The following is a 25,678-nucleotide window of genomic DNA, read 5'->3' as shown; positions in this document are numbered from 1 at the left end:
GTAGCTGCTAGCGAAGAATTTTAAAATTGTGCTGAACAAACAATTTTAACCTTAGCATTGTGATGTGAACCTCATCATTATCATCATCATAGTAATAAGCCACAAAACTTTACGGGTGCTTTATGCAGCATTAAAAATGCCACGGGGAGGCTGCCAAGTGTTTCCGATGACTCTGTAAAGACAGGTAACTGAGCGATATTTTATGCCTAGACACGAATAAAATGTGCTGACGAGAAATGAGCAATGCACAATTTTTGGCGTCAGACAGGAAGGATACAATACAATATAATACTCTTTATTGCATACCTCACATACTCGTAGTTTACAATAAAGTCACAGATGTAGATCTACAAAACAGTGGTTTGGACTCTGGAATTCTAGTCTATCTTATAGCCGAGATATTTTAGTCCAAATGCGAAGTTGAGAACCGTGTCGCCGTATATTCTCTAGTCAACATTATTTTCACTTTACATACTAATATTGCCAGCACTTGTGACTAAAGGCGGCAATCCACTATCGCAACCCTGTTGAGCCATTATGTTTTTCATGGAACAATTTGAAAGTTTTTCTTTAGTCTTGCGAGAGAGGATCCCGCGTCCGCACACGCGGCAGGTGTATCACCGGGTATGCTCCCCCAGGTGGGCGGGGATTAAAGCTATAATCAGTCAATCACTTTGGAACATATAAAATAACATAATAATCTAGTGCACACATCTGGCTTTAGCTTCCAGGGTGAAACTGTTGCTTTGTCAAACAGCCTATTAACCGTATAAAATTATAAATCATCTAACAAATATCAGAGACTATAAATTAAACACTACGTCTGCCTAGATCAAACAGCTATAGTTTACTTTATATCATTATTAATTATTTAATAAAATTGTGAACATAATTCAGGGCAACGCAGGATAATATCATTATGCGTGGGCGGGATGGTACAGATAACAACATTGCGTACGTGCCCTTGTAACGAGCCAAATATTCTGTATTACAGTCAACAACATAAGTTGCTAAGCTCGGGACGTGTTTAAAATAATCTGCAAGAAATCTGGCTTAAGGTAATCGCTTTTACTCCCTTCAATAAAGGTAGGTATATAATTTTGAAATCTTGCCCGTTTAATCTGTAGATAGATACAAAAAACCGGCCAAGTGCGAGTCGGACTCGCGCATGGAGGGTTCCGCACCATCAACAAAAAATAGAGCAAAACAAGCAAAAAAACCAGCAAAAAAACGGTCACCCATCCAAGTACTGACCGCGCCCGACGTTGCTTTAACTTCGGTCAAAAATCACGTTTGTTGTATGGGAGCCCCACTTAAATCTTTATTTTATTCTGTTTTTAATATTTGTTGTTGTAGCGGCAACAAAAATACATCATCTGTGAAAATTTCAACTGTCTAGCTATCACGGTTCGTGAGATACAGCCTGGTGACAGACGGACGGACGGACGGACGGACGGACAGCGGAGTCTTAGTAATAGGGTCCCGTTTTTACCCTTTGGGTACGGAACCCTAAAAAAATCTAGGCAATTCTAGTGTCCTACTGCTGGGGGCAAAGGCGCCTTTATTTCCACGACTCCCGATTTCATACTTCTTCCGGCCAGTTGTTACAGAAGGTGTCTAGGTTGTCTCGTTATCTTGGACTTAATTTTATGGAACTTTTTACGACCGCTACTTGTTAAACTTCAAAAAATTCTAGGAAACCAATTTTGGCTGATGGTATTCAATGACTTGACTTGACTTTAGCACTAATTTGAAATGTTTGCACTGTATAACCAGAACAATGATTTCATGCATTCTTAAGACAAAATTACACTCCAGTGGAATTTTCCTTATCCAGATATAATATTTAAAACCTTCGCGATTTGAACACATATTAACTCACATTTATAGACGGGTCTAACGCGAAATCTATTCAATTACCTTTATGTACCTACCGACGTTTCGACACAGGTTTCACTGGTACACACACACACACACACACACACACTTTCATACACTTTCATACACTTTTCGTCGGGTAGTTGCACAAATCTCTGTTTTGACATTTTGCTGGGACATCAGTTAGCCGCGACCATGACCAGTGAAACCTGTGTCGAAACGTCGGTACAAATAGGACATAACGCACGTTGGTCAAAGTACCTAACATCTTCACTGCTGCACTGTCGTAGCCAATTACATGGGTTTCCTGTTATGATACACAAAAATGCTTCTTTGAGGCAAAGCGACAATGTGTCTCTATTAGCACTGAATGGGTCAACACACACCAGTGCATCATTAATGATTTCAAATCAGCCTTAGTTGAAAATTACTCTCATTTCCTTAACTTTACTACGTCGTTTGAAACGACTGCCGCCGACATTTCCGAGCAATTTGTCGCTGAGCGCAGGGAGGGGGAGCCTATAAAAAGGCCTTTATTTGTCAGCACTAAAGCCTGTAGTAGCACTGCGACTCGTATTTGTATGGAAACTACTCTGCCAAAATGTATCCGTATACGGAGAGCCGACAAGATACTCTGCTGCGATGTAGGTAGCGTGCTTTCATTGTGTGCCAATCCCGTAGTGACTCGTAGATCGTAGGTAGTGGCTTGATTTCAAACCATAAATCACAATATAATGCAGGTAAATATGTCCACTTTTTAGCATAATCCAGCTCCATCACGAGTAGCCGCCGTAACAGTCACAGAAAAACTCATTGAATTATATATCGTAGTCTCGTGAAGCAAATTCCAAAATTGAACTGGTTTTTCAAGGGCTGTTACTGCTATGCAGTAATAATGTGAATATTACTGCTGTTGACCCTTGCATGTTTTTCGTACAAGTCAAATACAAGCCTACCGACTATCAATCAATAGACTTGTCACCAGCGATTGGAGCATAAATCATTGTTCAGCGTCAACCCAGCTGCTATTTATTTACTTATATCGCCGTCGCCACAAGAATCCCAGTATAATTGTTATGATCTCCGGTTACTGAATCTTATGCCGTAGGTACTTATTTTGTTTCTTCTTGGAGTTCTTAGACCATGATTTTGTGATGAGATCCTGTGACAGGAGATAGCCATCCTGTGATAAAACAGCGCAAATTACGCTAAACCCAATTGTGTTTGGGTTTGTTAGAATAAATACCTGTAATTTATAGTCTTGATAAGTTTGAGTAAGTGGCTTGTTGAGAGAAAAGTACAGCCAGAGATAAAAACTTGCATCAAAAATAAAAATGTTGTCAAAAAACTTATTACAAACGAATATCATACGTTTTATGAACAGTTACGGCCTTTCTTGAGGTCATATCAGTTAGTGGATATGTCACATTATTGTCTATCATATTTATGATTAGTGATTATATTCTCTTTGTTTATGATAGTGACCAGAGATGCGAAAAATACTTTATAAAAAGTATTTAAATACAAAATACAAATACTTCCTTGATAATACTATTTCAAATGCAAAATACAAAATAGTTTTTGAATTTGTATTTAAATACAAAATACGAAATAGGTATTTTCAAAATACTTTTTTAAAATACAAATACTTTTCAATAAAAGGTATTCTGAGTAGTGAATACCTAGTCTGAATTAAGAAGTATTACTCGGAATTTCCGAGTTGAAAAGACTCTCTTTATTCTTTGAAGTCAATCCCATATCTAAAGTGCAAATTTCTAGTTGCTCATATTAACCGGTAGGATGTAGGTATGAATTGTTTTATATCGGCCAACTTTTAAAAGCATTACTTTGTAATGTTTCACAGCTAGTATAATGCCTCTCGTTAGTGTGATGAAAACGTCTCGATTGTGTTTCACCAGGGCAGAAAAGTTTGTTCTCCTCTCGTGCCTTGAAACCCTCCCAACACTCAAGATTACACTTTATGTGCGACGTTACTAAACAGATTCAACAGTTCCATGTTAAAAGAATGAGAGAGTTGCCAGGATTGTAACATCAGAAGAGATTGTAACTCCTACCTACATTACCTACCTACTATAAAGTATTTTGTATTTTGAAAATAGAAAATAGGTCCCAAAACTATTTCAAATAAAATACAAAATAGTTTTCTTCAAAAGGTATTTAAATACAAAATACAAAATAGGTATTTTGCATTTTGTATTTGCATTTTAAATACAAGTATTTCAAATAAGTCACATCTCTGATAGTGACCCAATTTCCAATTCGATCGAATTGCGCCTCTATCGTAGTATGAAATATTAATTCCACTTCTGCGGAATCTGGGCTGAACATCTCAATTGAGATGCTCTTGGGAATTAGATATTAGTTAGAGTTAAGTATTCATTTTGTAAAATACTACCTAATATCCTTTTGTTCCACCCAGTTAACCAAGTTTGATAACTGGTTATCTATGTAGACCATTTCTTCCGCAGACAAAACCAGTTGTATGGGTGGAATTGTTCACAGTTCACATAAACAAATACACAATATGTTAAATATCCCATTATTAAATAGTAGTTATCATGTACTTATACGTAATGTCGATTTTCGTTTCATGGATAGAACATAGGTAGGTACAATAAATATACAAGTCGTTTTTGCAAAAGCCACAGCCAAAGCCTTTGTACGAGTATCTCAACAATTTGCATTATTGCGTCTTCAGTCCGCCTTAGGCTTCACTGAGCCCAACTGGGAAATTCTAGCCCTTCCTGCCTACAACAAGGAGCAGTAAATGAAAGTTTATACACAGCGGCATCTGGTTTAATTGCTAACAAACTTGGAACCTACATAATTTGTAAGACTTATTTGTTATATGTTGATAATGTGACAGATGAATTAAGGTTCTGTGCTACAATAATGAGTATTATAAATATAACGAAAACGAAGACCTCATTAATAATCGACAAAAATGTAAAAAGATTTTTTTGACCTAGGTAACACCAAATTGTATCTAATAATTAGGTATATGTAAATAGTTATGTTCGTAAATTAAATAATTTCATTTTTAGGGTTCCGTACCCAAAGGGTAAAAACAGGACCCTATTACTAAGACTCCGCTGTCCGTCCGTCCGTCCGTCCGTCCGTCCGTCCGTCTGTCACCAGGCTGTATCTCACGAACCGTGATAGCTAGACAGTTGAAATTTTCACAGATGATGTATTTCTGTTGCCGCTATAACAACAAATACTAAAAACAGAATAAAATAAATATTTAAGTGGGGCTCCCATACAATAAACGTGATTTTTGACCGAAGTTAAGCAACGTCGGGCGGGGTCAGTACTTGGATGGGTGACCGTTTTTTTGCTTGTTTTGCTCTATTTTTTGTTGATGGTGCGGAACCCTCCGTGCGCGAGTCCGACTCGCACTTGGCCGGTTTTTATCTTATGTGTCTTATACTACTGTATTTAGTAGTATTTATTTAGAAGAATTCTTATTTTGGTTTCGTATGGTTCTTATTTTTTTATAATATAGGAGAAAAACGAGCAGACGTATCGACTGATGTACCTAAGCACGTACGTCGTCCATGGACACCTGTAACACTATAGAGGGGAGTTAGATGGAAATGTTGTCGCGTAATGTGTGAGCGATGAGGGAAAGAAGCGGCAGGGATCAAGCCTAACAATTCCTCGAAGCGCTAATAATACATGAAATGGAATAATAGCCCACATTTTTACGCATCTGCATCATCAAATGCATGTGCAACACTAATACTGGTTCATAAACTATCAATTGCAATAAAACGCACGCGTGGCCCGGCCTTGGCAACGTTGGCAGGGGTTCAATAAGTTCCGAGCATTCAGGACATGCGGACATTGCGGACAGCTTAACAAAGGGTCCTGCGATTTATGTCCGGGAACCGTTTTAACACAAACTTTAAAGAAAACTTTAGAGAATACAGCTCAAAACTTTAACCATCGTAAAGATCTTTTCCCATTTATTTCAATAACTTTATTTTCTTTTCCTTTTGTAAGAATTTGATATGTTTTCTGAAAGAGCTACGTATTTGGATGATTCCATGTACATATGTAATTTTTTTAATCAAATTTCTATTACACCTTATGTGTATAATTGCATGAATTATATAGTAATTTAAATTGTATTTTTTTTCTCGTAATGCATGTTAATTATAAGATGTAATTTTTTTTTTAAAACGTGTGTCCCGCCGAGTTTGTTGCCGGTCCCATATTGGGATACCCTCCTCCAATTGAGGAAGGGACTTAAATCTTCTCGGGGCAGAGGTGTAGGGTTGGAGCCGGTCTACCTAGCTTTATTTGACGTTCATAAGCGCATTGTAATTATGCCTACTTGAATAAACTATCTTTTATCTTTTCGCGCTAAGTTATTATCATGGCAAGTGGTACACATGGTGCTCCCAAAGGAATAAGCGTTGGTACAGTCACCACACGGGATTATTACGCCATTTAGGGTCCTAGCTAAATTGGTTGTTCCATACTTACGCTATGGAATGTCCAATTTAGCTAGAACCCTAAATAGCTTAACAATCACGGAGCGTGACTGTACCTAGCCTACTGGTTAGGCATGACACTTTCAATCCGGAGGTCGGCTCGGTCCAATGAGTTTTCTTATCTTTTGTATGAATAATTTGATATTTCGCAATCTTTTCGGTGAAGAAAAATAGTCTAATATTAATAAGGCCTAAGTTTCCCACCATTGGATTGGTAGATGAGATGCCATTCTCTTTCGTGAAAACTAATGCGTTTTTCTATTCTTTAGATTGAACTCCCATGAGCCTTGATATAAAGATAGGACACACTGTGCCATCAACAAACTGACCAACTTATATTGAAAGCTGAAAATGTCGATTATGAAAAGCGGGTTATGTGAGGAATAAATCGATATCTGACTGAAGTATTTTTCCCTTGATGCTTCTTTCTTTTTCAACTTTACTTCTAAAAATATATTTTACAATTGGCGTTTTACATTCTGCCATCCCGACAGTGACTTCAACTAAAATTTATTCTTAAATATATTAGATAGTTGCACTACCTATAATTTAAGAAAAAAATGAGATAAGTATGTAAGTACGTAAATTTTTTGGCCATGTTTAGAAGTCCTCATCTTAAAGGTCAGGGAAATATGCAGTATATTTTAACTAGCGACCCGCCTCGGCTTCGCTTGGGTCAACAAATTATACATAAACCTTCCTCTTGAATCACTCTATCTATTAAAAAAAAACCGCATCCAAATCCGTTACGTAGTTTTAAAGATCTAAGCAGACATACAGACAGCGGGAAGCGACTTTGTTTTATACTATGTAGTGATTGTTATTACAATATCTAGCGACTAAGTCCAAGTGTGTTTTTAAACTGTGTGTTTAAGCCCAGCAGTAAAGCGTTTATGAAAGGTACGAATAACTATTATCGTTTAATCTGAGTTACTAACCACTTTGCATTCAAATTTGCGAAATGCAAATGTTCCCTATTGCAAAAGCGCCGTAGGCCATCGTCTTTAAATAAACTAGGAACTCACATAATGTTACCTACGGTAAAATTTCAAAATACAAACACACAAAACACACAACGCACAAATACAAAACAATACAATACAATATTAGTTATTTGTTTTACAAGGGGGCAAAGTTGTTGTTTAACCGCCCGTGCTAATATTGATACCCGAGCAAGCGAAATATTCCAAAATTGAACCACGAGCGTAGCGAGTGGTTCGAAAAATAGAGTCTTAAGCGTTGCGAGGGTTTCAAAGCACGAGGGTTAAACAAAATTTGCCCCCGAGTGAAACACAAAATTTTTCACCACACTAACCCGAAGCAAATATTAAATGTAAAATATCAAACAAAATCAAACCAAATCAAATCCAAATGAATGTTATTAAATATTTATCATCCCAAACCAGCATAATTTAAAAGTCAATTCTACCAGCAAACATAAGAAAACAACTCAAAATTTGCATTTGATTACTTTGCCTCACATGTGAATAAAATGCAACTTTGCTATCAGTTTTTGAAGTGCAAAGTAAGCCTTTTCGAGCTGGTGTGGTGAAAACAAATTTCATGTTTCAGAATTATAGGGTAAATTAGGTACATTCGATAGCAAGACGTGCGCGTTTGCCTTGAGTCTCATTTAATTTTGTATGGGATATTGAACAGCGCCCCAAGCGGAACGTTTTGGAGACAGAATGCCATTGTCAATGACAACACAAGCCGAGGAATGTCTAAGCTCTTGACTGAAGTATCGAAACGTGACTTGCCACGCCAAGCTGGAACTAAATAAGCTCCCGAGTGCTTTTTTCAAATGATCACTCGGCAGATAGCGCTATCGCTGTGGAGAATGAAAGCTTATGTAACTTGTGGGTGGATCAGTGGATCAACTAGGTATTCATTTATTTTCTGCCTTGAGGGCCTAGCCATGATGCCAATATTTTGCGCCGTAGCTAAAGAAACGGTAATGTGTTTATACTCTTTCATATAAGTCTTCCATATAAGTGCGACAGAGAGACATAAGACAGGTTAGATATGTGGTTAAGAAAGTTAAAAAAGACGTTTTACCTAATTGTACCTAATTGTATGTATTTTGTAATCTGTGTCTGAATTGTGTGTTGCCACTCGTTTAGTCTTAGTTTAGATGTAGATTAGTTTTAAGTCAGGTACCCACTGAAAATCAGCGTCATGGCTTGCCGTGGCATTATGCTGAGTGGGGATCCTGTTTAGCATCTAAGTTGTTTGTGTTACTTGTATTGTGTGTTACTTGTACCTGATGCTAAATAAATGTATTTCTTCTTCTTCTTCTTCTTCTAATTTATGAATTTACCTTAATTTAGTAATTTAAAAAAACACACAAAAGTCTGTCAAATATGGCCCGGCCGCCATTACTGCCAAATCGGTTCATACTTAGCGTAAACGAACGGAAAATGATGTATAAATATTGACTGACCTTTAATGCTTATTGCTAGTATGTATATTTAAATATAGAACGGTCCGACATTTAAATCCGCCTATCATGACCCAATTCGAGCTTTACATCGATGTTATCCGAAGATAACGTAGGCTGAATAATAGATAACATACCGTAGATACCCCCAATGTGAGCATTAAAATTGTGCATATGATCAGCAACAAGTTAAAACTGTTAGTAGGTACTTACAATAGGTAATTGTTTTGTAAATAATATGTGTAAGAAAACAGCCTTTCTTAATTCTTTAATAGTACGTTAAGTAAAAGTTTTTCAAATTATCTACACACATTTACTTGATGAGGCAACGGTCCGGTTCGTGAATTTTATATTATGACAGGCCGCACGCGATGCTCTTTTGTTGTGGACACAGACGGTTAAAACTGTGATGCTATCACAATCAGTATGTTACATACGAAAAGCAATATCATCTGACCATTAGGTAGTAGGGTAGACCTTATCTCTTTTGCAATAAGGGGTAGGTACACTGGCGACCAGCCGCACGGGTAGAACCTTAACAAATTATAGGTACTTACATCTAAACCTTCCTCGTTCAGTAGTTTTTGAGTTAATCGCGAATATTCCTACAGACAGACAGATGCGGCGGGGGACTGTATTTTATAAGAATTATAAGGCGTAAGAAGTGATTGTCTTGTCTTTAATTAGGGTTAATATTAATATCAGGATATATGGGGGTGTGTGGCTCAACGGAATAATGGATTATTAATTAAAAATCAGATAAGAAGGTGTTCGTGTCGTTCGTGCACGGCGTTGCGTGAACAAGAGCGTGCGTCCTTTGGCAGAATTGGTCAACATCAAAAATCTCGGTATCTCGGTGGCTCCACTTCTTAAATCCATCCTTGGTATCCTAAGGACCAATCCTGCCAAAGGAAATCTCTTCTTCACTCAAAGCCGTAGTTTACCTTTTTATGCCCTGAGCATACTCGACTATTAAAGATAAACAATTGATTAATTGATTGGATTATCTATGCAAATACACAGTAATTTTCACGATTTTATTATTTAATAAAAACTTCATCGCGTGACATAACTTCCATTAATTTAGTTGTCGGGGAAAGGGTGTCCATACCGTTTCGTGTTGGTTTCGTTAAAATAAAATGGTAACTTTATTTGTTTTCTGTGTGTTTTATACGATAGGATCAACGTACTGACCACAATACCGTGTGTCATTTTATACTCATGCCAAGTTAATGGTGTTTGCCCACCGTTCGCAGAGGCTTTCTGTAATGCAAATAGCTTTAATGCCAATTGTTTGCAGAGTGGGTTGTGTTTGCACCGTTTCGCGCAATAACGTTAATTTTAATTGTAATATAATAATGGTTGTTTGTACGTATTAGGTAAAGTATTAGTTATGTTATTGGTGACTAATTTTCCACACCAGCGGCGCGATTCGGAAAATGAATAATGGCCCCGGCTGAATATTGGAGCGGCGTTAATAATAGCGTAAGCCCCAGCCGCCATAAGGTACCTTTTGCCGTGGAACGTCACATATCTTTACTATTTTATATCTAGTGAATCACTAATTCATTTCCAGAATCGCGCCGCAGGTTATTTGTATGGAAGAGAGCTATTGGAAAACTCATTCTATAAACAAAATTGCAAGTATAAACTTGTTTGCTATAGTTTTTATAGCAAATGCCATGCAGAGTTAGCATGGTCCGACTCTAAATTATTTTACATGCATCAGTGCATCACTAAAACTCACATACGATCCCCTATTGTATAGGTACATAATTACATAAATCTTATAAACCTTGCATCTCAATGCACCACTTTTTGCTATAACTTTTTCAATAATTTAGTATCTTTGCAAAACTATATTCTACCTAAGTATCTTCTATGTAAGATTAGAAACCAAAAAGCACACGCACGTAGTTTACAAAGTTAAGCTTGTTAAACTTAAAGCGGAACTTTGCTGAGTTCTTGAAGAGTTTAAAGAAAGACAAAAAAGAAACGAGCAAAATAATGAAACTACTTACGTATTTTACACGTTTTGCTACGATATTTTGCCTTTGCGCTGACTTTTGTGCGCCCTCTCGATAAAAAAGTAAAATTGATTGTCTGTTTATAATCCTTATTAATCTTTTGGTACTTATGTCTGTGTCTGGTTGTAGCACTTTACTATCATCTCAATGAAAATAATGATTCGATATTTCATCAAGTTTACATTACAATGCGTCTCAAACCGTTAATGGCGACATGACATGTATAGTGGATGAGAGACAGTAGATGTGCACAGTATGGCGGCGGAGGGTCTTCAGCGCACTGCTCGACTGTGTGCTGATGAAGAGACTTAAACTCGCCGTCAGGAGGTGGCGGAGGATGCGCCACTTCCGGAAGAAGGAGGGTGAGTAGGGATGGGAGACAGATGTGCACAGTATGGCGGAGGGTCGTCAGCGCGCTGCTCGACTGTGTGCTGATGAAGAGACTTAAGCTCGCCGTCAGGAGGTGGCGGAGGATGCGCCTCTTCCGGAAGAAGGAGGGTGAGTAGGGATGGGAGACATGTGCTCAGTACGACGGAGGATCATCAGCGCGCTGCTCGACTGTGTGCTGATGAAGAGACTTAAGCTCGCCGTCAGGAGGTGGCGGAGGATGCGCCTCTTCCGGAAGAAGGAGGGTGAGTAGGGATGGGAGACATGTGCTCAGTACGACGGAGGATCATCAGCGCGCTGCTCGACTGTGTGCTGATGAAGAGACTTAAGCTCGCCGTCAGGAGGTGGCGGAGGATGCGCCTCTTCCGGAAGAAGGAGGGTGAGTAGGGATGGGAGACATGTGCTCAGTACGGCGGAGGATCATCAGCGCGCTGCTCGACTGTGTGCTGATGAAGAGACTTAAGCTCGCCGTCAGGAGGTGGCGGAGGATGCGCCTCTTCCGGAAGAAGGAGGGTGAGTAGGGATGGGAGACATGTGCTCAGTACGACGGAGGATCATCAGCGCGCTGCTCGACTGTGTGCTGATGAAGAGACTTAAGCTCGCCGTCAGAAGGTGGCGGAGGATGCGCCTCTTCCGGAAGAAGGAGGGTGAGTAGGGATGGGAGACATGTGCTCAGTACGGCGGAGGATCATCAGCTAGTTTTTATAGCAAATGCCATGCAGAGTTAGCATGGTCCGACTCTAAATTATTTTACATGCATCAGTGCATCACTAAAACTCACATACGATCCCCTATTGTATAGGTACATAATTACATAAATCTTATAAACCTTGCATCTCAATGCACCACTTTTTGCTATAACTTTTTCAATAATTTAGTATCTTTCCAAAACTATATTCTACCTAAGTATCTTCTATGTAAGATTAGAAACCAAAAAGCACACGCACGTAGTTTACAAAGTTAAGCTTGTTAAACTTAAAGCGGAACTTTGCTGAGTTCTTGAAGAGTTTAAAGAAAGACAAAAAAGAAACGAGCAAAATAATGAAACTACTTACGTATTTTACACGTTTTGCTACGATATTTTGCCTTTGCGCTGACTTTTGTGCGCCCTCTCGATAAAAAAGTAAAATTGATTGTCTGTTTATAATCCTTATTAATCTTTTGGTACTTATGTCTGTGTCTGGTTGTAGCACTTTACTATCATCTCAATGAAAATAATGATTCGATATTTCATCAAGTTTACATTACAATGCGTCTCAAACCGTTAATGGCGACATGACATGTATAGTGGATGAGAGACAGTAGATGTGCACAGTATGGCGGCGGAGGATCATCAGCGCGCTGCTCGACTGTGTGCTGATGAAGAGACTTAAGCTCGCCGTCAGGAGGTGGCGGAGGATGCGCCTCTTCCGGAAGAAGGAGGGTGAGTAGGGATGGGAGACATGTGCTCAGTACGGCGGAGGATCATCAGCGCGCTGCTCGACTGTGTGCTGATGAAGAGACTTAAGCTCGCCGTCAGGAGGTGGCGGAGGATGCGCCTCTTCCGGAAGAAGGAGGGTGAGTAGGGATGGGAGACATGTGCTCAGTACGACGGAGGATCATCAGCGCGCTGCTCGACTGTGTGCTGATGAAGAGACTTAAGCTCGCCGTCAGGAGGTGGCGGAGGATGCGCCTCTTCCGGAAGAAGGAGGGTGAGTAGGGATGGGAGACATGTGCTCAGTACGGCGGAGGATCATCAGCGCGCTGCTCGACTGAGTGCTGATGAAGAGACTTAAGCTCACCGTCAGGAGGTGGCGGAGGATGCGCCTCTTCCAGAAGAAGGAGGGTGAGTACGATGGGAGACAGATGTGCACGTACGGCGGAGGGACTATACGCGTATCTAGTTGAAGGGTCTACCTTTGAACAGTTTGAACGTAAATCGAAAACTTTTTATTCACGCTCCAACACAAACCCTCCAAAAAAGCTCCAAAATATAAATTATCAATACATTGTATTAGCCCTACAGGTTATGCACGGCACGCTCCATATGGTCACTTTTTTTTCCAAGTTTTATAGTTTACAGTTACACGAATCATAAATGTAATGAAATAATAATATAAATAATAATATATTTCGTAACCGTAGATTTAAATAATATTTTAAAATATGCGAGTAATCAAAATTACAGTAAGGAAAAACTTTTTTCAGAAATTTGCGTAGCTTCTCCTGTATCTGAAGTTTTATTTATTAATCATAAATATTATAATATATTTTCAAACCACTTCAATTAAGCGTTAAGTGGAACTGGAGAAAATTTTCACCGTCAAATTTGCAATCATTATAAATATTTTTCCTTTAGCAAATCCCTTTTTATTTAAGAATTTAAATGTATTAATTAATATGCAAGAAGAATACTAACGCTTTTACTACGTCAGAGTTTTTTAATTTACTTTATTCTCCGTCCGCTCAAGGGCAGGTTTTTCAATTAAGTACTTCTCTCCTCCACCAATCTCCACGAATGATGTTACTATAAAAAATCACGTTGTACAAGATTATGTTTGGATTAAATTCCATTTCTGCCGATCGGGTTCTTTGATCAAATATGTTATAAGATATAAGTAGGTATCTACTCCAATCATCTTGGATGAAGAAATGATATATCGTCAAAGGGAATTAATAACTTGTAAGATTCATTAAAATTACTAATTATTTGAAGCATATTTAATGAAATAAAGAGTTGATTAATCATTGGCAATCTATAATTTAGTAAGTTTAAAAGTAACGTTATTGATAGTTGACCTTTGTAAAGAGTAGGTAGTTTGAAGAAAGAATAAAAGAACTGGCATGGCGGTTAACGGGCATTCGGTTATGGGCAGAGGTGACGGGAGGACGATTGTGAAGTGAGGATTGGAGATTAAACTGTAACGAAATATTGTGATCAAGAAATATATTGTTGTTATGTAAGAAGGAATTTTTATTACATAACACTTGGCGGACGGGTCTCTTTGGTTGTTGAGCCGTGCTAGCGAACGGTGGTTAATATAAGACGAGATTATTGTGAATGGAACAAGACAAGAAAATAAATGGATAGACATCTTCCAGGGTGTTGTTATTCTTACAAACTGTAATTTCTTGTGAATGAAGGGATGGTATAACTTTAATAGGAATTATTTTAGTACAAACATTGTACCTAGACTCACTAATAGACAGTGGCGTAGCTAGGCGTGGGCGGAGTGGGCCGTCGCCCACGGCCTCGCGCCCCAAGGGAGGCCTCGCGCGAGGCCCCTTCGGGCACAGTGAAAGAAAAGGGCCTCGCAGATGCGACTTCGCCCACGGCTAGATTAGTTCACGCTACGCCACTGCTAATAGACCGGAATACAGCTGTAGGTAAAGTTAGATTTGGAAGGTAGGTTTGTTTGCTACTTATTAACCTTTTTACCGCCGTTAACTCATTATATAAGACATACAAAATGGGGCTCATTTCGCTCAAATAACACAAAACTTCGTGTCCGGCGACACGAGCACGCTCGATGACAAATTCTATGGCGATTAAAAGGTTAATAAACGATCTTGTCCACATGACCTTACATGCTTTAATAGGAAGGAGCTTAGACCAATGAGAATAATCCGTCCTTTTTCTAAAATCGTGAAACTTTGCACATGGTTCAATCTCAAAAATTTATCAAATAAGACAATTTTGAGAAATTTCCTATAGAGAACTAGGTATTATAAAAAAACTGAAATCCCCTCTTATTAAAACTATCTGCAATTCATCTATTGCTAACATTTGCTGACTTTATATTTCTTTGTCGACAGATCTATCGATGAACCGACAGGTGTCGACGGACCCGGCGCCGTCCACATCGGGCACTCCCGCGCACTATCCTATTGGGACAGCTCGGGTTCAAATTAAATACTCTCTTAGGGTTCCTTGATTTATTGGTTTTACATTTTCATTTCCGCTTCACACAATATCCATCCATGTAGTTTATAGCTAATTCACATGAGATAAATCATAAAACTCTTTAGATTATCACACCATGATCACCGCGTCGTCTACCTAGTTGTCCTCTGTCCTTTTTTTTTTTAATAACCTTTTTAGTTCTGACAGCTGTCACATTTTCCCGCGCATCGCGCTTTAGTTTTTTTTAAAAGGCCTCCCACTAATAAGGCGCGTTCACATTTACTTACAATTTGATATAAAGATAAAACCATAAAACTAAAATTAACTATGAACGCGATGTTGGAACCTAACAGCTTCGGCCATCCTCTTTAAGCGAGTCCCTTCGCTTAGATTGCTGTCACAACGCAAAACTATCTAGCTTTATATAATACTATTTTTAGAGATCAACGACGACACGTTCAACATAGGTATAATGATTGAACTTTGCTTCGAATGACAACATAACATCAACATACAATTTATACGTTACCTAAAACAAATGAAATAAAAATAAAAATTATCAACAATCAACAAAAATGACGTCTGTTTCAGACGATAAGCATTCGCTGAGGTACATACAACAGGTAGTATAATAACTACATCGGCCATCCTCTTTAAGCGAGTCCCTTCGCTTAGAATACTTTCACAAAGAAAACTACCCAAGTATAATACATACTATGCTCAGAAATCAACGATAACAAATTCAGCACTTAAACTTTGCGTCTACATACACATCAACATACATTTAACAAATGAAAACAACATTCGATGTCTATTTCAGACGATAATCATAACGACGATTATATCGGGTGGAACAGAACGAAGGACTTTTATGCAAACAGGGCATTGTTTAGCTTTAGGGTATGTACGTTATTTTTCACTCACTAATCACGTTAATATTTCTAGCCGTTTGTGACATACACTTTGTTAAACATTAGTGCAAAAATCTGCATGTTTCAACCCTAGCAACTTGGATCTACAAGTATCGAATGTAGTCAAATTAATGTGTCAATTTAAAATGTAAATAACTTTGTAGTGGAAGGATTGTCACTGATATACAATATTTCATTTTAATTATTTTGTTTTACTCTTTAATCCAGCTTTACGATTAAAACAACTCAATTGTAGAACACTTAGATCACTATCCTTTCAACTCAGTGTATAGAAATGTTCCAACCTGTATAACTGGTAAGTACAATAGACATTAACATATATGAAACAGTTTATGAAATCTTGCAAATGTTACAAACATATATTATTAGTAGGTAGATATTACAATGCAAAATATATTTTTGTTAATACCCCATCTTCATGTGCAAACATGCTTACTCACTTTCAGTAGCGCTATGATCGGATGCATCCGATTCTAAATCACGAGAAAACACCATACTTTAGATAAGAGTGCAAAATGATTTTATGAATAGGATGTGTTACTACTACTAATTAATACACAAGTCGTTAAGGTCCCATACATGGTTGTATTTTGTCAATAGCCTCATACTTTCTACCGTTCCTTCGAATACGGTAGTGACCCAGGGACCCTGGTACTGGTATTCCTGGTGGGGAGTTTCTTCTAGTGATATGAAGCAAACCCTCTTAGCCGTTCCACGGGACTCTTTGGTGCAGTCTTATGTTTGGTCGTATATACGCACCAGTACATCGGTGATGTGAGACAAACTGGAACACCGAAGCAGCTTATGCGCTCTCATTACTCGAACGGTCATCCCAGGCTTGGTGTCCCACACAGCTCTTATACTCACAAATTTAGTGGATCCGTCGACAAACTATAGCAAATATATAACTATTAGCTTTCTTCTGGAGATCCGTCTTAGGTGCAGTTCTAACAGCATATCCCCTAATGAAATGCCTGAAATACCCAGGTACTTAGAGAAACTGGCGTTTTTCAGGTTGGTTAGTCGGTTGGGGAAACTCAGAGACTACAATCTGTCTTCCTACTAACAAGCCAGATTCCCCGAGTACTTACCCTAAATCTAGGAATTCAGTGAGGAACAAATAACATTTATGTACTCAATTTAGAATGAGACCACCTTTCTTCAAATTGCAGCACCTCTCCTCCAATCTCTGATTACCTTCGGTAAAGTAGGTACTCTGGACTCGCATGTCATCCACGTGAACTAAAAATGTCTATATAAACTTTTGCATATTTTACCTGAGCGTCTCGGAGTATCTTGTGAATAGATCCATTCAAGGTCCAGCGAAGTTAACATCAATTCGGGGTAATATTTTTTTGTAGTCTAATACAATACTAGCTACTACTAAGGTTAGCATAAGACGAGAATTCTCTGACAATACCACTGACGACCATTTTCCTGAATCAAATCTCTTGACAATATACCCGTATACAACTGGTTAGGAGTCTTCTAGATCGATTACCATCTCGGCACTGTCAGTGAATCCTAGGTCTTCAGGCCAAACAGAAAAGCCATTCTTATGATGTATACGAGTACCTGTTTCAGTTTTGAACACTAATCTCAGGCAATTCCTGGTTACAATGCAGTTATGCATTAATGTCGGCGATTAATAAGGTTCCCTTTTTTTGGTAGTCATATTTGGTAGTTACAAACTAAGAGAGCGTCACTTCGTTTCTTGTCTCATACATATATACCAGGTAGGTACTACTGGTACAATGTACCTAAAATAGATTATCTTCATCCCGCAGCGGGCCGTTCACGTATACCACAGAAAGCAAACAACTATAGAAATGTAACTTACGCTTGAAACGAGTGGCATGAGTAAGATTAGCTTCGTAATCGGATCACAGAAAATAATTGTCAGTTCACTACGAAAGTTTATGCGTGTAACTAATCCATTTTAAAATATAAAAAATGAAGTTGTGCTCTGTTCACGAGGGGAAAAGCTAGCTTAATAACACAAATATCACCCATGAAGGCGTTGCATGCCATCGATCAGTCTTATTTCTTTAACTTTTTTTTAAATATATTTTTTTCGTAATCAGTTTTCTGCATCTGACTTTTTTTATTTTATTACCCAATACAAAATTTAATTTTATGTGTATACGATAAGGTCGATATCTATTTAGCTTTAAACCGTCGATAGTTCTTGAATAATATTCAATCGATTTATCTTAACCATTACTGCTCGCTACTCAAACGTGCGAGAAAAGTACCAAAAACTCCAAGTGTAAAAGAGATGAAGCATAGACGCTGGTTGTGACATCTTTTGTGGAGTAGTGGAACTGCAGCGTGTGTATAGATCAACTATTTGATGCTAGATGTCGCTATTTTCAAACCAAAAGTGTGTAGTGCAATTTCCACAATGTTTCTTTGTTTATAAAGTTCAATTATCATGGCGGGCGATGGCTTCTAATTTCTTTTGTAATAAGATAGTATGGGCCAAGTTTTGGCGACACCGGTTCTTATAGTACCTAACCATAGACCTGTAATATTAAATCATTGCACCTAACCCAGACTCAGACTCAAGTCGCTTCCCTAGTTTTGTTTTTCCGTGACGTATCGTATTCTGACGTATCTGTTACCAGCCTTACCAGCCAACATATAAGCGGTCTTGTGTAAGTTAATCCGGTATTATAGCAATAATAACATCCGGTTTTTCAGTAAAGGAGTGCACTAATAAAGTTGGAGAGCTGAAACGTAATCATCTACAATTTATACTTCAATGTGTTTCCTGTGTTCCCTGGACTTCAGCTTTACAATAGAGATGCCTATAAGCGTCAAACTCTTTTCTACACCCCTCTACAAAGGCAAATTATCAAGATAATGAATTAGGATCCCTAGAACTTTTGTTGTAGTAACTCTAATGAAGGAGCACTCACTTTCCAGATCGATGAGACATGTGTTAAATTAATTTTGTCATTCATAAGTTTTTTTTCTTTTTGGGTCGCTATTGTTAATAGTCACTACGTAAACTTAACGTGATTGACTTTACTGGCTATGTGAATGTCATTCATATGATGTTAGTATTTTTATTTCCAAAAACATTCTGCCGTCAAACGTCTTGACCAATCACAAAGCATGCATTTTACCACAGACGTATGTCATTTGAGGTAACCTATTATTTATAATAATGCTACGAACATTCGCCATATTGTCAGTACTGAAATACTTGAACACTTGCGCTCTGTGCTACCTGTGCACCACTGTGCACCTACTTTAATTGCTTTATCCTCAATTCCTAAGATATCTTCCTTATCTTTATACTTAGACCGATTTAACAAATAGAATAAAAGACTAGGTAACCCCTGGTACCAAGTATTAGCTACCCCGCATAGTTTGGGTAACGCATAGTGGATTGTTGCCTTATTTATCATTATATATATATTTTTCAGCCCGGCCATATGTTTCGGCACATTCCGCTTTCCTTAGCCAATCTAGCCCGGTCTGTACTTTTGTCTATCACATTGGTATTATAGGGTAACTTATATTTATCCAAAACCCTGACCTTGTAACAAATACTTATAAACTAATCTAATATAGCATTAGTCTCTGATTGTTTACTTGTTCCTCAATCAAGGTAGTGATGATCCCGATGAAGATGTTGAATAATCCCTCAGCCTTGTCGTTGTTGTTGTTGCTCTGACAGCACTGCAGCGACTGACTCATCCTTGAATCCTCATCCATATCCATTAGTACTGGGTTCTCCATCCTTGAACCCATTGCCCTCCACATTATCTGAAAATAAGATTCACGGCCTAGTCCTTGGCCTCCCTCCCCTCCTTCCCCTCAATTAATCCATCCTTATCCATATCCATTAGTGCCGGGTTCTCCATCCTTGAACCCAATGCACATGTTCATGGCCTTGGCCTTCCTGATGTCTTAGCCCTTCCCCTCGACTAAGTCCACCAATATCCAGTCCCTGACGTACTGACCCTCCTCCTTGGTCAGTTCCGCCAGTATCCATTCCTTGACATACTGACACTCCTCCTTGGTCAGTTCCGTCATCCATCCTGAAACTTCCAAGCATATGTCAACCTCTAGTATTTTTTTTCACACTTTCCAGTCTCTTACTCTTTCTACATAAGTATATTATACAAAAATTATATATCTACATATATTACTCAAACAAAGACTAGGTAATTATTTTTGACAGATAAAAATTAAGAATCAAATATAATAGTCACTAGTGTTCACATGAACACATACATACAAAGACCACTTCTTCAGTCAGGGGATGTCACTTAATATTTGTGTATTTTTAAAATACAAATCCATTTCCTTGGCTGTGCCTGTACCTTTGTTTAATTCATTTTCAATTACATGTTGCCAGTGCAGCATTATCAAAATCTAAGTAAATATGGTAACTTAAGACTCAATCCAACACCAGATGACTGATGTTAAACTGGCAATGTTAGAAGTGTTAGAACAATAAATACATTTGTAGTAACATTGTACTATTACAAAAATAATCTGTAACACACTCACACACACACATACATGGTACACACTATAATAATATCATCTCATAATGCCATCATGTTTCTGTATCCTTTTATGAAACTGAAGAATCTCAACTGTGTGAACCAGGATGTTGGACACCTGGACGGTGAGAATGTCAAATATGAAATTTAATCAATTCGACTAGGTACCTTTAATAAATTGTAACATGGGTGGGTAACTTGTACTTGACTCATTGCATGTTTTAACTAAACAATAACAACATAGTTATAGTGTCAATCATGAAGTAGTAGATCATCATATCATTTTCTTTTATTGCCAAATATGAGAGGCTAATTTTGTAAGATAATACATATGGGTAAAAAAATAAGTAACCAACTCAAAGTACCTTGTGATTTGTTTACCTTTGATTGAAATGTGGGGCCAAAACTGCAAAACTGCTTTTGCAATAACTGATCAAGTTGGACAACAAGACTCTTGCTCCCAAAAGAAACTATCTTATGTCCTCATCTTTATAAGGCAATGTTAAGCATGCAGGCATGTCATGTGTAGAAATTGTTGACATGAAATGAATCCTATTAGTTCTACAAAATGAATTAAATAACAAGTAAATTTTAGTTACCTACAAATCTTTCCAGTCCCAATGACAGGTACAAGTTAATGCATAATTGGAATGTAAGAAAGTGCAGTAAGGAAAAAAAACTGTTTCTTGCAATTATTCACTAGTATAAGCCTGTACTTCAATCTGTTATATTGATAAAAGCACTCAAAACAATCAATAGTTTATCTTATAATCACTTTCCTTTCCAGTTTATTTTTAACAATATCCGAGAATCTTTATCATGTTGAATCGTTTCACTCCATTACAAAGTATGTATTCCAAAATAAAGACTGTTTACCTGCTGTTCTCCGGGATGTGGACGTGATTTAAGGCGATTCACATGAGAGTAGCTCCATGTAGCCTTACGCTCCCACTTGCTGAACTATTGGGACAGCTCGGGTTCAAATTAAATACTCTCTTAGGGTTCCTTGATTTATTGGTTTTACATTTTCATTTCCGCTTCACACAATATCCATCCATGTAGTTTATAGCTAATTCACATGAGATAAATCATAAAACTCTTTAGATTATCACACCATGATCACCGCGTCGTCTACCTAGTTGTCCTCTGTCCTTTTTTTTTTTAATAACCTTTTTAGTTCTGACAGCTGTCACATTTTCCCGCGCATCGCGCTTTAGTTTTTTTTAAAAGGCCTCCCACTAATAAGGCGCGTTCACATTTACTTACAATTTGATATAAAGATAAAACCATAAAACTAAAATTAACTATGAACGCGATGTTGGAACCTAACAATCCGAGACAACCGCCAACGGAACTTTTGCAATTGGTAACTTCTCCTTGCCTAGGTGACGGAGTTCCGATTAAGGTCAATGTGGCTAATTCCGTTATAGGGACTATTCCGTCCACGAGCGTATATTTCTTTGATTTTCAAACGTAGGAAAAAAACAATCTAATCAGCTTTTGATTGCTGACACTAAAAGCAATCGCTGCTTTTTGGATGAAATTATCAATTTTGTTCGTTGTTCGAGAAAAACACTAGTAGACGCAATAGGCCTTATGACGGAATTAGCCATATAGACCTTAAAATTAGTAAGAACTATTAAATACCTACTAGGTATGTTTTTCTTGACTATCAAATTTTGACGTGGGTTTGTCCAGTTATGATAAAAACACCTTACAATATTTTGATTGTAGATAACTACCTACATAATAAACTCTTTGTTAAATGTTCTTATTAAGAACTGGTTTTGGAGAATATAATCAATCACTACGTGTACCTACATGTGTGGTTAAGAGCCAACAGGAGTGGTCATTTCTCCATACAAACGTACTCGACTGTTTCCTCCGTGGGTTTTGAAGCTAGAGCAATGATTTTTTCAACACAGATTAATATCGTAAATATCTGTGTTGGACCGTTTTTGTTTTTTAAGGCGCTAGAGTCCATCAAAAAAGGCCAAAATGGCCGAATTGACTATGCCGCAATGAGATGCGTGGTATTCGAAACTGATATTAATTAGCCAAAAAAGCAAAACGGTCCGACACAGATAATTTCATAGTCATTTAGATTTCCAAATTTGGTTACGATTGGTTAAGTTTTGGAGGAGGAAACAGTCGAGTACGAAACCGCGATTTTTGAGATTTTTACGCAGAATTTTTCGCCTTGTCCTTATCACACTAGTTTTAGGAGCCGCTGCCGTTAGCGAGACGGGTATATTTACCTAAAATATTTAAATCTCAGCTCCTGTTTCGTCTTAACTTACGTCACTAGCAATGGAGGTCACAGTGACAGCATCAGGTCAGGGGGAGCATCTATAATATTTAGGCGGGTCAGCACAGTTCATAATGTATGAGAGCTCTACATGAATTCTCACACTAGAGATTTTTTGAGATGTGATAACCTATGTTGCAAATACTATATTAAAAAAAAAATCTCCACAAAATATGTCACATGGTTTTAATAAATCCAAACTATTATTAAAATAGAAAAAATATATCAAAACATGAATCCGACACTCGAGATTTTTTAATATGCAGTTCTCAAACATATACTCATTATGTATTTATATTTTCTCCCAGCTTGACACCAAAACCAGCTCCCAATAATTTTCTTTATTAAAAATATTTTTTTATATAAAAATAACAACTATGTGTACATAACAATTACATGTTAATTAAGCTCTGTATATTTACTATATCCTACAAAAAAATCTCTCACGTAAATTAATCCATTTAATTACTATTAACCATTTTTGTTTTGAAAATGTTTTCGTTGCTTCGAGAAAATGGACAGTGGGTTTGTTTTTCACTTTCTCAAATCTCTTTCTCATGTTAGTGTAACAACAAAAAATCTCCCACGTATATGTAATATTGTATGGAATAAAACCATTATTAAATCATCCAAGCTATTTAAATTACCCTAAATGGCGGGTACTGATTCACTGTAGAGAACGTTTTATCGACTTCCATATCTCCGTCTCACTTCAATGTTCGCGGCAGACGATTGTTCCGCTTCAACAGCCGAGAGTTCGCGATCCGGTCGACCGTTAATTCTCCCATGACTATCTTACCCAGTTTCATCGGTATGCGTTGCGCGCTTACTTAACACACCTCAGGCCAAGCTCCTATAAAACGCGCAATGCATGCATGCATTGCGGTATCTCCTATACGTCACATATGTCAGCTATGAGGCTATGACATGGCTATGACAGACTGTGGCAGTTAGTTCCAAACAAGTATACAGACTTGTCTACCCACCATAAAGTTTAGCGTAAAGAGAATATATCACTCCTTAGTGAAAAACCATACGGTTTGTGCGAAGTTGAGCGTTATGTCAATGCTAATAAAGATGATGGTTTGACTTACGGAAATGAATAATATAATATCATTTTATTTTATATTTCCAATTCCCGTTTCATTTACACCCAATATTAAATCTTTTTCCGTAATAAAATGTGTATATAATTACTGTCATCATCTGTATTTATTTTATTTCTTTAACCCCCGTTATTCATAAACGCGCTACAAACCTCAATTAGCTAATCATAGTAATAATCGTTTGTCCTTATCTGTCACTTTAACTTATGTATTTGTAAGTAAGGGATAAACATAATTGAACTAAATCAGGCCCGTAAAGTTTATGAATAAAGTGGTTAATCTTTATTGCACAAAAGAAAAACCTTATAGTACAAGAGGCGGACTTAATGCCATAAGGCATTCTCTACCAGTTAACGATGGCTTGTCCTCCGGCCCATTTGATCGATGACCTCCTTTGATTATTTATTTTTAATTGACGCCAAAATCCAGACAGGAACTTCGATTTTGACATTTACCACAGTAATGCAGTCGGTAGCAATGTCGCGCTTCAAAATTGCTGCAGTCGACTGCATTGCTGTAGAAAACGTGAAAAAGGTCATTCAAAGGGTAATAGGGTTATATACACCGCGGGATTTAATAACCCGAAAGATTTAAACCAACGATTTTAGAGCCTAATTAGAGTATATAAAGTTATATAACACATAGTCCAAAAACCCTTAATTTAAGAGATATTAATTATTTAAAACAAATCACAAGTAAAAAAATCTCAATTCTAACACACCCTTATGCGTGACGTAGCCACCAACTAATTTTACACGCAGACGCACTAACTACATGGTTATTAGCCAGTTTCACTTAATTAAGTTTGATATCCTACAAAAAGGTTTCACTACCAAAATTTTGTTCTGTTCTCAATCACGAGAGTACAAACTATTTACCTTTACGATAACTGGCTGATAGTTTGACGAAAATGACGAAATTGATGTCAATAAAATGACATATTTCATATGTCACACAAGATATGCGCAAGATAACATCTTTAAATTTGATTGACTGTAATAAATAAAATTCATTTAGCGGATATTCACTTTGTGTACGGATTTGGAAACCCGAAGAACTATGTGCTTCCGGCACGACGGATCCACTTCAGCCTAGAAGTTCGTAAATTGGCTAGACGAACAATACCCTGAGAGGTGGATTGGCCGTGGAAGCAACGTCCTAACCTGGCCCGCCCGGTCACCCGACTTAACGCCATTGGTTTTTTTCTATAGGGAACTCTGAAAGATAAGGAAGGAATACTCAACACCAGTGAACTCTGGAGAAGAATTATTAATAAAAATTCGAACGGCTTCCGAAGAAATAAAGAACACTTTTGTAAACCTAAATAATGAAATCCGTTTAAAATTAAATCTTTGTGCTGAAAACGGTGGTACACACTTCGAAAACCTAATTCATTAAATTAATAAAAAAGCGTAATTGTTTAACATAGTTGTTTATTTTACTTTACTCAGTATAAATCAACACATCGAGAATTTAAAATACGTACTGATAAGCATGATCGATATTTTAACAAAAGGTCATTCAAGTAATCATCCCTTTCCAGCTGTAGTATGAGTTAAAACAATAAGAGGCATGATTTCTTTCGGATATAATCATGGTTAATGGCTTTGGTTACCTCACTCAAAGGAAAAGATTTTATCGCAAAGTTTCAACAATAATAACTGCACTATACCT

General features: G+C 37.6%; 1 protein-coding gene across 1 annotated transcript in view; it reads left to right on the top strand.

The window, feature by feature from the left end:
* The first annotated feature begins 11,751 nt into the window (after positions 1-11,751).
* LOC134660668 (multiple C2 and transmembrane domain-containing protein-like) overlaps positions 11,752-25,678 on the top strand; it is a 46,907-nt gene continuing 32,980 nt past the window's right edge. Inside the window, exons 1-4 of the mRNA XM_063516462.1 lie at positions 11,752-11,920; positions 12,558-12,675; positions 15,048-15,118; positions 21,921-21,956. Of these exons, the coding sequence (XP_063372532.1) occupies positions 12,558-12,675; positions 15,048-15,118; positions 21,921-21,956 (225 nt within the window). The 5' untranslated portion in view covers positions 11,752-11,920. The remainder of the gene's footprint in view (positions 11,921-12,557; positions 12,676-15,047; positions 15,119-21,920; positions 21,957-25,678) is intronic.

The sequence above is a fragment of the Cydia amplana genome, chromosome 2, assembly GCF_948474715.1.
Source record: "Cydia amplana chromosome 2, ilCydAmpl1.1, whole genome shotgun sequence".
Taxonomy (NCBI): Eukaryota; Metazoa; Arthropoda; class Insecta; order Lepidoptera; family Tortricidae; genus Cydia; species Cydia amplana.
This window is presented reverse-complemented; position numbering and strand designations above follow the sequence as displayed.